The sequence below is a fragment of the Podarcis melisellensis genome, assembly GCF_964234715.1.
Source record: "Podarcis melisellensis genome assembly, chromosome: 1".
Lineage (NCBI taxonomy): Eukaryota > Metazoa > Chordata > Lepidosauria > Squamata > Lacertidae > Podarcis > Podarcis melisellensis.
This window is the reverse complement of record NC_138528.1, coordinates 105,969,291-105,983,191: the sequence shown is the minus strand read 5'-3', so window position 1 is coordinate 105,983,191 and position 13,901 is coordinate 105,969,291. Positions and strand designations below refer to the sequence as shown.

Here is a 13,901-nt window from a genome sequence, read left to right as displayed (position 1 = left end):
CAGCGGAAACTTTGTGGACACAGTAGTTGGAATGCCAATATCACAAGGGTCAATTCAAGAGGAAATAAATTGATATATCGCTTCCGTTTTTGCAAGGACTTGAGAGTTCTTTAGACCTCTAAATTTCTTCTGACCATGACAATGCATAATTGCATTAAAATGCAGCCTAAAGGCTTACATGACAATTACCTCTCCCTAAGAAGGGGGAATAAAGAGCTCTGTGTAACAGCAAAGTGGGAAAAAAAAGTATACAGATCAAGGTGGCTTTTTGTTATTACATGTTGTCCTATACAGCAATTCTTTTCACCAACTGGACGATTTAATCCTGCCTAGTGCAAGTGCCTTGAGACTTTGCAGAGGTCACTTCAACAGTAGACAGCTTATAACAAAACCATTAGCGGTTTGGCTAGCTTAAGGAAACCTCTTCCTTTCCTTTTTTTTGTTTATTATCACTGCATGAATCTGCAGCATATGATAGTTTATAATTTCTCAGGCTTGTTAAATTCATGTTAAAGGTCTGTTTTCTTGTTGAATAAATTTTGTTCATATAATGCTGCCTATTTCATACAGTGAGTCTTTAATAGCACCTTTGGTCTATGCGCAACTCACAGATCAAAACAGAGGACTAAAATAGGGGTTGATGATGCTATTTACATGTGTGATTCCTGCTGTCTTCTTGTTAGTAGCTTTAATATAATAGAAGACCTTGTCTGTTTTGTAATTAACACATCTTTACTGGAGAGATATTTGGAAGTGATTGCTGTGAATATACTGGTTAGTAAAATAAACACAATCACACACCACTTTCTGTTATCAGACAAATTTGTGAATTGTACACATTATACTCCAGATCAACAAACTGTGATATAACAGCCAAGTAGAAGACACATTTATATAACCTTATATTTTTTTTCTGAATATGTGTATTCATTCTGACCTTGCAAATATAATTAGTTTGTGGGATGCATGGAATTCAGTACCATGTTTAGTAATTGCAATGTTTAGAAATAGATACTAAATATTTTGAAGCTGCCAATACAAATTAAAAACTGTACCTATGTATACATCTGTGTTGGTTTTAAAATTGTATGAAAAACAGCTACATTCCATATTTGTATCAACGGCTGTCCTCTGATCAAAGGTCCATGATACTGCTTGTTTTGTCAAAATCTAGCATTCAACTGAATTTCCATCTATACACATTTTATCCAGATCATGAAATAATCCATTTAACAAGCTATCATCTTAATAAGTTATTTCAATATGATTAATTATAGACCAGTAAAGGGAATATTTTTACTACTTTTTAAAATCTATTTTCTAATATATTGTTGTGTTTTTAAGAATCCAAGACCTTCCAGTGGAATTATAGCTTTTACAAGTGTTTATATACTTGAAGGTATTTTTTAAAAAATAAAAAAACTTTAAAAAATATCTATACACAATCAGAGGTAACAACATTTCAGGGGGAGGGCATGCTACAAATACAGATTTAACATCTAAGGTGATTAACTGCGATCAGTTAATTCAGTTCAGTTACTCAGAAAAGAAGCTATTTCTGGCATATATTTCCAGCAAAAAACCAAACAACCCCCCACTAAACCCTACGACACACAGAAGCTCTTTCAAAAATGTATTGTGTTGCAATTCAGTCATCTAGCTATTGTTCATGCCATAGTTTTATGAAGAAACATAATAATGCATAAGAAATTCTTTGCAAAGGATATAATGTAGCTATGCTAGGTGCAGAAGAAGTAATGTCCCATCTAAAATCTCTTTTATCACCTGCAACTGACCTGTTATCAACTGCTTAGTTGGTTTCTAAATTCTTTAAAAATTAAATGGAACACATGACCCTTGAAGCGCAGCTGAGGTTTATGACCACTTCGTTATTTATGCTGCCATGCACACTCAGACAACCACAACTGAAGAACATCTTTGGTCCCCTGTAAGCCCACAGCATAAAAAATTCAGAGAAATCTTACTTTTTATGCCATTTCCAATGAAAAGCACTAAGAACAGAAACTGACTCATGCCAAATGCATATCACTGAATTGCTGTGATTGTGAGTTTGAGGTCTGCTACATGGAAATTATTTATAAAAATGTCAATTTTAGCTCTGGAAAAGAGATTCCTAGGAGTATGCACATTTTATTTCTTTATCCTTGGAGAATTTGTTTGCTTTGGGTCAGGTCTACTATGCAACCTGAATACCCATACTGGGAGGGGAGACAGCTACAGAATAATACATTTATCTTGACAAGCAAAGGCATGCATCTCTAAGCCACAAACAGAAAAACCGCAAGTTTCAAGGCTATTTGCCTTAATGAAGATAGATGGATTATTCTACATCCACCATGGTAAAAGGCATTTAAAAATTAATACTTTTAAACAAAAAGTCTACTTGGAACTTTTTGGTTTAGGGCAGGGAAATAAACTGAAATAACCCTTCGAATTTAAGTAAGCTAGCACTACCGTCTTATCTAAAGCACAGCACTAATTGAGTACCACTACATTAAAGAAAACTATTCAGCATACAAAAATTGCATTTGTTAAGTAAGATATTTCTTTTTCAGCTCCTAGAAGACAAACACACATCTCATCTTCACATACTAAAAGATGAAATAAAAAAACCTTTAAAAATTCTTAGATGTGCAATATACATACGTTAAAAGTTAACAGGACAGAAGATAAAACTGGTACTGGAATGCAATTTGCTACTAATGGTCAGTTTAGGAAACCCACATTGAGACTACAAAGATGATCGACCAAACCATGGAATCACTGTTTGGAGGAACATAAATGAGCCCCAGTTGCATGCACTTCCTCATTCTCCTCCTAATCACACAAGACTTCCCTTCCCCTTTTCCCAGTCTACTCACGTATGGTTTCCCCCATTACCTACTTAGCACTAACCAAAGTTTGTCACAATGTCTGAATTAGCTAACTGATAAGTGCTTGCCTTCCAAAAGGAGAATCAGAAACACGCCAACAGATTTCTGAAACTGATTCCCAAACTTTGCATATTCAGAACGTGGAGAAATATGGACTGTACTAAACAGGGGGGAAAAGCCACACGTCATATGGGATGGGGTGAGGAGCCTATGTGTGAATCCATGGCTTATTCGTGATCCTCTAAACTATGGTTTGATCACTTGAATTAAGCCACTTGTTAGATGTAGTTCTGTAAATTGTGCAAATGCCCTTGGTACATGTCTGAGGTTTATTATCATAAACAAGGTTTGTGAAGTTGGCACTTTCTAACAAGGCGTAAGCCAGCAGTTCTAATTTTCCCCCTCTATGGACGACTTTAAAATTGCTAGGGTCTCTGCTGACCACTTAATAAAATGAGCTTATCTCTTCAGTGTCAGTATCAGTATCAATACCAATGCCATATTATGAAAACCACAGGCCCTAAGCCAGGATGCTGAGAAAGGCCACTTTAACTGATTTTTGAAAGGGAAAAATTAATAGGCTGCACCAACACCATATTATGAAAATCTTAGGTCCACGCTAGGGCCTTGTTAGCCTGTTCGATAATCCAGCCCTAATCAAAACAGTCTTGATTATCCATCATCTGTGGGGCAGGGGAGAGAATCTATCAAGTGCAGAGCTGGAGTCAGGAATTATTGACGATTCCAAAACCTTTCCATGGATCACCTGAATGGAGTTCTGGGAGAAACAGTAATCTAGCTGAGAATATCTTGTCAAAGCTAACATTTAGGTTACGTCACTTGTGCATGTGTATTTCACAATACACACACACACACAAATATATATACACACACACACACACACACACACACACACACATTGTTTCATGTGCAAGGTGAACTAGCATCACAACCTGTATCAGCTTCTATGCCACAGAATCATAGAATTGTAGAGTTGAAAGGGACCTAGAGGGACATCTAGTCCAAATCCCTGCAATACAGGAATCTCAACTAAAGCATCCATGACAGATGGGCATCCAACCTCTGCTTAAAAACCTCCGAGGAAGGAGAGTCCACAACCTTCCGAGGGAGTCCATTCCACTGCCGAACAGCTCTTACTGTCAGAAAGTTCTTCCTGATGTTTAGTCAGAATCCATTGGTTTGGGTCCTACTCTCCTAAGCCTGAGAAAATAAGCTTGCTCCATCTTCCATGTGGCAGCCCTTATGATATTTGAAGATGGCTGTCACATCTCCTGTCTCCTCTCTTCCAGGCTCAACATACCCAGATCCTTCAACCATTCCTCATAAGGCTTTGCTTCCAATCCCTTGATCATCTTTGTTGCCCTCCTCTGCAGCACATGTCCCAGTTTGTCAACATCCTTCTTAAACTCTGGCACCCAGAACTGGACACAGTTCTCCAAGTGTGGTCTGACCATGGCAGAATAGAGTGGCATTAAAACCACTCAATCTGGTGAGAGCAACTGCTCATTTCTGGAAGTGTTTCCAAGGGCTAATTTTACCTTTACCTACTCATGTGTTTTAAGATTTGTGAGGTTAAGAGAAAAAAATGTTCAGACGTAAGTTGCTGTATTACTGAAATTAGCTTTAATGTATGTCAGAAATGTGCCTTAAGCATACAATCTATATAACTGCTCAAAGATGGTAGTCTAGCATGCTGATATTACAAAGACTAATGTATTTGGCAAGCTTTGTACTCCTTCCTTAAAAACACTCTGAAATATAATGGAGGGTGGGGAAAAGCGAGACACTGGAGTCAGTACTAGAGTTGAGGATTTGTGATATGACTGAAAAGAGAGCTTACGAGTTAGGCTTCAGATCCAAGTTGTCAACTTGACAGAACTGAAGTTGCATTTAGAAGCAGCCAAAGATCTGTGCCAAAGTCATCTTCTTGCATTACAGAAGATCTGAATGTGTCAGTCACACAGCCCACAGTAATGCAGAAAGGCCAGAGAAATCAACATTAAGTTTTCTTGATTTTGTTGGCATTTCTCTCAACCAATTCACTAAGCTCTCCGTATTTGTCCAAATAAGCCAGTTAGACAGAAGACAGGTAAGAATAAAATGCTTAAGAAAGGGCACTATTCAGTGTATAGATTAACACTCTGCATGTAAACACTCCTAAGCTGTGAAGCAATTTACATACAGGAAAGCACTGTGGATGAATCTACAACAATCTCACCAAAACAAATTACATCATGAAGAAACTTATTGCATGCTACAATATAGCAGACACAATTTTAAACAAACAAACAAACAAACAAAAACTCTTTTAAAAACTAGAACCTGAAAAAGCACAAAATATGACAGGAAAGCAGGATTTAGAAGTATTAGCAAATGTACTGTGAGATAGGGGAAAGATAGCCCTGCGACATCATTTGAGAGCAAAAGGAAAGAACTATAGGGTCAGGTACAGTGCACTGAAAAGATCAGAAACCACTAGCAGGGAACAGTGGGAAAGAGGAAGCAGTGGGGGGGGGAGCACAAAACGCAAAAATAAAAGAGGGGGCAGCACTAGTTGAATGGTTCAGAGTGCACAGTGGTGACCCACGATGGCTGCTTTCAGGCAAAACTGTCTGCAGCACCATAGCTCTGTGCTTCAAGCTTTGGCACAGGCCCCCTGGAAAGGCTACTTTCCTAAACCCACTATTGCTTCTTCCCTGCCTCCAGACAGGAACAACTTACTGCACTGTGGCAAACACTGCTATAAATTATGTTCTGCTACAAGAAATAACAGTGAAGCTGATAATGCTTACCCCTCTGACTGAACTGTAGCCATCAAAAGACAACCTTAGCTACTTCTGGAAGATCCTCAGCCACTGGATTACAGGAAGTCTCCAGGGGGACAGTCAGTTCCATAACCATGGAACAGCAAACAAGATCACTTACCTGCGCATCCTTTGCAACTGGAACTTGGCACAAAGATGGCAGTTTTGAAGGCACTCCAAGGTTGATGCCAGGGAGGAGGACGGGAATTGTGGGGAAGGGCTCTTGCTTCTACAGCACATTGCTCATGGCTTTCTGAAATTAGAATCTGCCCTCTGACTTTTGCTATGGCAACATTTAGGGAACCAATGCAAATTTTGTAGCAGTGACATAAAGTGCACCTAGTCGCCTTGCCAAGCAAGAGGTGGGCTGCCCCATCTGTACAAACTGAAGGCAGAATGGATTGCAGTGGCCGGGTCCTATCTAGCTCACAAGGACACAGCCCTTTCAACAGATGGAACTCATTGTAAGAATACCTGGCCAGCGCTAGCAGTAGATGCAGAACCAAAATCACTCCATGACAACCAACCGGAGGAGGGAACTATTTATGGTGGGAGTCCAAACCTCCCACAGAGTACAAGATTTGCCAGCCATTGTTAGTTCTTCAGCTCAGGATTTTCATTCAGAGGGCTCACCCATATTCAGCTTTCAATCATGGTTCGCCCATGAGTCGGCACTTGGATGAAAAAAAGGAGGTGTCATTTCCTACGACAGCACAAGAATGTTTCCATTAAGTCTTTCCCTCACCCCCCTCTATGTCTTGTACAATTACCTCTATAGCTAAGTGGATCAAGGCCCAAAGTGCAGTATCAGCATCATGTATATGGGGCCAACATTCTGAAGATGCAGGAGGAGGGGACAGCAGGGAGCATGTGGGGATCAAATGAGAGGCAGCTGCAAGCGACACCCATCTCTGCTCCCCCAAAGCAACCATTGCTGCCTGGACTGCTTGAAATAATAAGAAAAGTCTGTCGGGGGGGGGGGACCACATGATCCTAGTTCCCAGCAACTGCTATCTGGGTTGGGACAAATAAAGAAAGGAATGGGCCAGTCTAGTGGGGTAATTCTGAAGGGGAGACACTGGGGGGGGGGTGTTACATGGGAGTCTGGACCCTGCCATGTAATAAAGACCCCCTTAACAATAGAAGGTAAAGGTAGACCAGGGTGAGTCTGGATTGCATTTGGGTTCTGAATGGGATGACCCAGTTGTGGATAGAAAGGTTCACTGAGTAATAGATGGTGAGGTGTTTCGGAGTGAAGGTTGAAGCTAGACCCTACCTGCCTGCAGACTGTCTTGCCAGAGTGGTGCATGCTCTAGTTATCTCCCGCTTGGACTACTGCAATGTGCTCTACGTGGGGCTACCTTTGAAGGTGACCCGGAAACTGCAACCAATGCAGAATGCAGCAGCTAGACTGGTGACGGGGAGTGGCCACCAATACCATATAACACTGGTCCTGAAAGACCTACATCGGCTCCCAGTATGCTTCTAACCACAATTCAAAGTGTTGGTGCTGACCTTAAAACCCTTTGTTCCGCAAGGGACAATGACAATAAGGATATTGTAATCGTAAAACGTAAACGGCCTACGTCCAGTATACCTAAGGAGCGCCTCCCACCCCCATCATTCAGCCCGGACACTGAGGTCCATCACCGAGGGCCTTCTGGTGGTTCCCTCACTGCGAGAAGCAAAGTTACAGGGAACCAGGCAGAGGGCCTTCTCGGTGGTGGCGTCCACCCTGTGGAACACCCTCCCATCAGATGTCAAGTAAATAAACAACTATCTGACTTTTAGAAGACATCTGAAGGCAGCCCTGTTTAGGGAAGTTTTTAATGTTTGATGTTTTATTCTGTTTAATATTCTGTTGGGAGCTGCCCAGTGGGTGGGGAAACCCAGCCAGTTGGGTGGGGTATTATTATTATTATTATTATTATTATTATTATTATTATTATTATTATTTCCTGTTTACAAGTGATCCAACCCCTTTGCATACAGGTGGTTGCACTCTGAGCACAACAGATAACCACTATTTACATGGTCACTTGTAAGCACACACTCTGGCCAAGGGAACCTGCAAGGATGACGTGGGCAGTTACAAGTCCCTGTGCGAGGCAGAAATCTACCATCCAGGTGATCACAATGTCACTGCAGGTTTCAGGCCTAGTTTTATAACCAAAACAGCCTTGGTTGACCTGACTCATGACTTCTCCTTGACTTCTCAGCAGCTCCTTGACTTCTCAGCAGCTTTTGACACCACTGACCTTCTAGTATTACTTGGGGGGGGGGTACTGGAAATGCTGTATTAGGATGGTTCTGCTCCTATTCGTTGGGCCCTTATTAGAAAGTAATACTGGCAGACTATTGCTTGGCTCTGTGGCTTTTGAGCTGTGGTCTTTTGCAAGGGTCTATTCCTTCTCTTACTATTCAGTAATGATGATGGCATACAGCTCTCTCTCTCCACTGCATCTGAATCAGGAATGGCTATGCAAGTGTTGGACCGGTGTCTGAAAGCTGGATGGGGGTGAGTAAACCTAAAGCTGAATCCTGGTAAGACAGGGTCAGTGTGGGTGGGAGGTTCCTGTGCCTGGGAATTAGGTGGATGATCTCTTCTGGGGTGGGGTTTCACTCCCCCTGAAAAAAACATATCCAAAGCCTAGGAGTACTCCTAAATTCTAATCTATCACTTGAGTCTCAAGCGGCTTCTGGGGCTAGGAGTGCTTATCCTAGCTTAGGCTGGTTCGCCAGCTACAGCAGTTCCTGGACTAGAATAGTCTGGACTCAACTGTCCACATTCCAGTGACCTTCTGCTTGGACTACTGCAATGCACTTGTGGATGGTCTGGAGACAGCAGCTAGTGCAGAATGCACCTGCTAGGTTGGGTAAGTGGGGCAGCCTGATGAGACCATGTGCCACCGGTCCTGAATGAAAGCACTGCACTTTCTGTCAGTGAGCTAACATGCTCAAGCTGGGGTTTTTACTACTAGTGTACATTTGGTGTTTGAAAGGAAGAGTGTGGATGTTCAATCTCAATATTTCATTGGGGTTTCAGTTTTTGTTGTTTAATGTGCACATTAAAAAAATGATTTAAAAATTGATCCCTTTGGGTTCTTTGACGAAATAGGACACCTAATACAGTATCTTTTTTTAAATAAAAAAGTCTCACAAATGAACAAAGCAAGCTGAATATAAAAACTGCAGGAAGAAACCAACATTAAAATAAAAGAACAGTAAAGATGTGATGCCTCATATTGTGTGGAAAAATATATGTGAGGTTTAAGCAAATAAGATGCTCTGGGGGGAAACTGGTCTCATGGTGCTCACCTCTCCAAAGTACCCTACGAAAAACAAGGGGAGGGGAGCCAGCATCAATTTGCAAAAGGAATGTTGTAATTTTACTTACTATACCTCGCCATGCACAAGCACTTTCAAATGTATCCAATTTTCTCTCTTTATAATAATTCACAACAAACCAAGAACAAAGGAACCACAGATTCTAAAGTGAGAGTAGCTGCTGGGGTGGAAAAGAGAACATACAGAAAATGATATGGCAGACTGAGGTTAATGGGGCACCTGAACTTGTGGCAAGCACCCCCGTATAGGGTTTTACACTCATTGTGTCATTTTGTCACCGTGTTACATCATAGGTAGGTGCAGTTATTCTTTGGCAGATTGCTTGCTTCCAACAAATTACATCTATTAGCTACTGCTTAGGAGGTGGATTCGCTATGGCCTGGGATGAATACAATAGTTTCTACAGAGAGATAAAATGAAGCTTCATCTCCATCAATCTCTTCCTTACATCAGAATGGATAAGCAGATAAGAAGTAGCTGCCTTAAACAGAGTCAGGCCACTGGTCCAGGTCACTCAGCACTATCTACCTTGACCAGCAGTGGCTCTCCAAGGTTTCAGATAGAATCTTTCCCAGCCCCACCTGGAGATGTCAGGGATCGAATCTGGCACCTTCTGCATGCAAAGCAGATGTTCTACCACCGAGCCATGGCCCCTTCACAAACATATTAATTCCACCTCAGATAACCATTTTATGTGGTGAAACCAACTATGTTAATTTTCCCTAACTGATTTTGGCCTGTTATGTTGGAGTTTTTAACAAGACTCATTTCATGGCCAGATCGGGTTCTTCCTATTTTTAAATGATCTACTAGTGCACAGCAGGTCATTTATCTGGACACACGTTTGATCAGTTACAAGTTTAGCTCAACAAAATAAGGGGAGCAGAGTGCGGGAAGAGTAGAGCACTAATCCCACTTTCTTTTTTTCATGCATACCTTAGCAACTAGGAAGACTTGAGATAGTCCTCTCTCCTAATTGCTGCAATATATTAAGGCAATTCCCTATGAGATTTGGCAGCAAGAATACCTGTGAATCAATTCCCCCATCTTCCAAAGAATCCAGGCCTCTTGAAGGGTTGAGGAAGCCCTGTCGGGCAACACCATTCTACCCTCCCAAAATTTCCAGTAAGTGGTATGGAGGAGTACAAGAGCTTATTCCAACATCATGCTCTGTGCTTGATTCATTGCAGGCCCCTACATCTCAATCCCATCCCACAACAAATGCAAGATGAGATGCAGCTTACAGGTCTAAGCAGAGATAGATACAAGCGAAATATTTAGCAGAAGAAAGGAAATGGCTGTGGATACAGTTTAGAAGCTTCATAATGCCTAGCAGCAGCCAGGAAAGCTTCAGAACTGGAAAGTTTCATTAACAGACCTATCATGTCCAAGGGCTATGTAGGTATTTATTAGAATTAAGAAACTCTACTTCCTCTTCTATTCATTCCAAAGTTGCCGATTAAACATGCGGTGAACCAAACTAAGTAACTCTTTACACGTTATCAATGTTTACTACAGAAAGCGATACTAGATGGGCTAAAGTAATAACGGAAGCTATAGATATTTTGAAACAATACAAAAACAATGGTACAATACTTTGTATCAAATGAGAGATCTTGAAGGCAAACTGAAGACTAGCACCAAAAACAATGCACAAAGTGCTTCTTAGGATCTCTGAAAAGTATTTCAGCTCTAGATATGTCTGAATAATATCCTGCACTTTGATACTTGCTTGAGTCTTATATATTTTTAAAATTCCTTTTTGTTTTGTTAAATCAACACACTTGTACCAACATTCTTGGCTTTTCAAAATGAAAGTTAACAACAAACAACAATTATTATGTTGTTATAATACGCATGCAAGTTGACATCTCATCACAACTACAGCAGCAATATTAGCTGCTCACCTGCATTACCATCCCCAAACCATTAACACAAGACTTAAATACTTAAAATATTTATAAAACTGTATAAATGCCATACATACTATTAATTTAATGACTATTCTGCAATACAATAGAAAAGCATGCTCAAACAAAACACCTCAGCAGTATTTTAAAGCAGTAACCAACTAGCCAATTTCTGTATGTTCTGAAGTTTTTCTAATCCACTCTCCCTGTGGCTGAGCAAAATCGAATTGCCTCTCACATTTGCAGACAGCTCTGTGAAGGTGATAATAGAGCTGCTCCCTGCTGTCATGAGGCAGGAAATAGGAAAATGGCATATGGGGCTAGAAAGAAATAAAAAAAAGAAAGAACCAAACAAGAACAAAAGAGATTTCAACAAAGGACAAACTATAACCCAATATGCTTTGCAAGTTAATCTCTTTTCATAATGATTTCACATAATCATTCATCTGCAAACTTACCCTAAAACGTGAATGGCTGCAAAGTCTTTGGGGAAAGTTTTTATTCCGAAACGTTTGGAACACACAAAGTGTTGTGTTCCTGCTCTTTAAAGCAAGAGTGTTATTTCTATCCATGAAAGATCGAATCCAGCTCAATCTAATAGGGCAGATTATTTATGTCGCCAGGCTTTGAACTCATTTCTTTCTTTTAAAAAATTAAGCTCTACCTCAATTTAAAAGAGCATGGCTGCTTAGAAACGTACGTAAGCAATTGTTACTCAGAAAAACCCTTAAATAAAGTCCCCGCTAAAATAGCAAATCACAAATGCTTACATCACAGGCAAGCTGCTAATCTGACTCTAAAACATTTACTCAGAAAAACTGTGCAGTTTCAATGGGACCCGCTTTCTGATTTCACTTCATATATTTCATATAAATTTCTAATTTAAGATTATAGCCTTAGGGTGTCGTTTTTAAAAAGGAGATGTTACCTATCAACAAAATGCAGCAACTCGACTGCTCACTGGGTTCAGAATCTAACCACCATGTTACGCAGCTGCTAAAAAGCTGGCGCTGGCTGTCAATTAGCTACCGGGATAGGTTCAAGGTGCTGGTACTGGTGCTGAAAGCCTTATTCAGCTCAAGATAGGATACCTAGAAGATTGCCTCACCCCTTATATACCCAACTGATCACTGTACTCTGCAGGAAAGGGCCTCCTTCAGATGCCATCTTATCAGAAGGTCTGCTCTGCACAATGTAGGAATTGGACAATTCAGTGTGATGGTACCAGAGCCTAGGACTTGCTGATCAGAAGGTAGGCGGCTTGAATCCCCGCGATGGGGTGAACTCCCGTTGTTTTGGTCCCTGCTCCTGCCAACCTAGCAGTTCGAAAGCACGTCAAAGTGCAAGTAGATAAATAGGTACCACTCCGGCGGGAAGGTAAACAGCATTTCCATGTGCTGCTCTAGTTCACCAAAAGCGGCTTAGTCATGCTGGCCACATGACCCAGAAGCTGTCTGCAGACAAACGCCGTCTCCCTCAGCATACAGAGCGAGATGAACGCCGCAACCCCAGAGTTGGTCATGACTGACCTAATGGTCAGGGGTCCCTTTACCTTTACCTACCCTTTAGAATGCCCTCTCCTTACATATCAGAAACGCATTGTCTCTACCGTCCCTTCTGAAAACTTCTATTCCAAAATGCTTTTAAGTAGATATTTTTTATCCCAGTTTTTCATCTGTGTTGGATTGAAATTGTATTTATGTATGTCTTTATTGTCAAATCTTTTATGGGAAGCGATTCATAAACGACGCAAGTAAGCACAGAAGGGTTCTTCAAGAGCAAAGAGGGAAAGAAAAAAAGAGACAGCAATTACAGGACCAAGTTGAGCTATTTCCATCTACAGAAGTATGGATGTGACAATGTTAATAATATCTCATTAATGAGAATCCAGAATGCCTCTATGGGATTTTAAACTTAAAATCCCATAGAGGCATTCTGGATTCTCATTAATGAGATATTATTAACATTGTCACATCCATACTTCTGTATGCAACAGAAACTATTACATACCTTTCCTTTCACACTTTGAATGGGATCCACCACTACAGCTACAGCTCTTTCGGACAGGGCTTCAAAACTCTGCTGAGTATTGATATCTACACCAGACAACCAGCAGCCAAAGCCAGGGTGACTGTGATACCAGCCAACAACCATTTCAGGCCTGTAACAAAGAAGGCATTTGGAGATTATCATCACAAAATATGAAAAGCTGCAATAAAATATGGATGTTTTCAGTAGGAAATGAAACCCTGAGATGTGAAAAGGTACCATTAGAAACATTTAAATCGCTGCTCACTAGATTGTGGTGAAAACGTTAAAATGTGACAAAGAAGTGCAATCAATTAAGGGATTGTATATTAGCACTGGTAGCATCAGGCTCTCACTTTTTCACCCTCCTACCACATCTCCCAATGCAGTTTTTACCCTTTCAGCACTTCAGCAAATACCTTTGCGAACTCACTGCCACCAAAAGTTGGCTTTTCACAGCAGAATGTCCATTTCAGACATGGACGACAGGAAAAAGCGGTGGGAAAAGATTAAATATCAATTAAACCAGCAGTAGAACTAGGAACTCAGTCAAAAAGCAATTTGCACTGTTCTGCTCAGCTGTTGAATCTTTTGTTAACAGTAATTTTGAAGTTTCTGCTGCAGTATAAGAATTTGAGCAAGCAGATGACAACTGTTGAGAGACCCCAAGTGAAGTAACAAAATTTGTTTAAATATTTGGATGCCTTTTTATCAGGTAACCTTTACTGTGGTGTACAGACCACCATAGCTGAAAAATCAGAGTTGGGGTGGTAACGGTGTATTTCGTACGAGTGGAAGCTGTCAGCTGAATATTAATTCAATGTATGCAATAGTTCCAACCAAAAGCAGAGTTGGGTGCAATCTTACTGTGTGTATTCTCACAAGATAGCAAGCCC

General features: G+C 40.7%; 1 protein-coding gene across 1 annotated transcript in view; it reads right to left on the bottom strand.

Moving 5' to 3' along the window:
- PSMD14 (proteasome 26S subunit, non-ATPase 14) overlaps nt 1–13,901 on the bottom strand; it is a 58,963-nt gene that overhangs the window by 18,189 nt on the left and 26,873 nt on the right. The window contains exon 8 of the mRNA XM_081930105.1: nt 12,988–13,138. Within this exon, the coding sequence (XP_081786231.1) occupies nt 12,988–13,138 (151 nt within the window). The remainder of the gene's footprint in view (nt 1–12,987; nt 13,139–13,901) is intronic.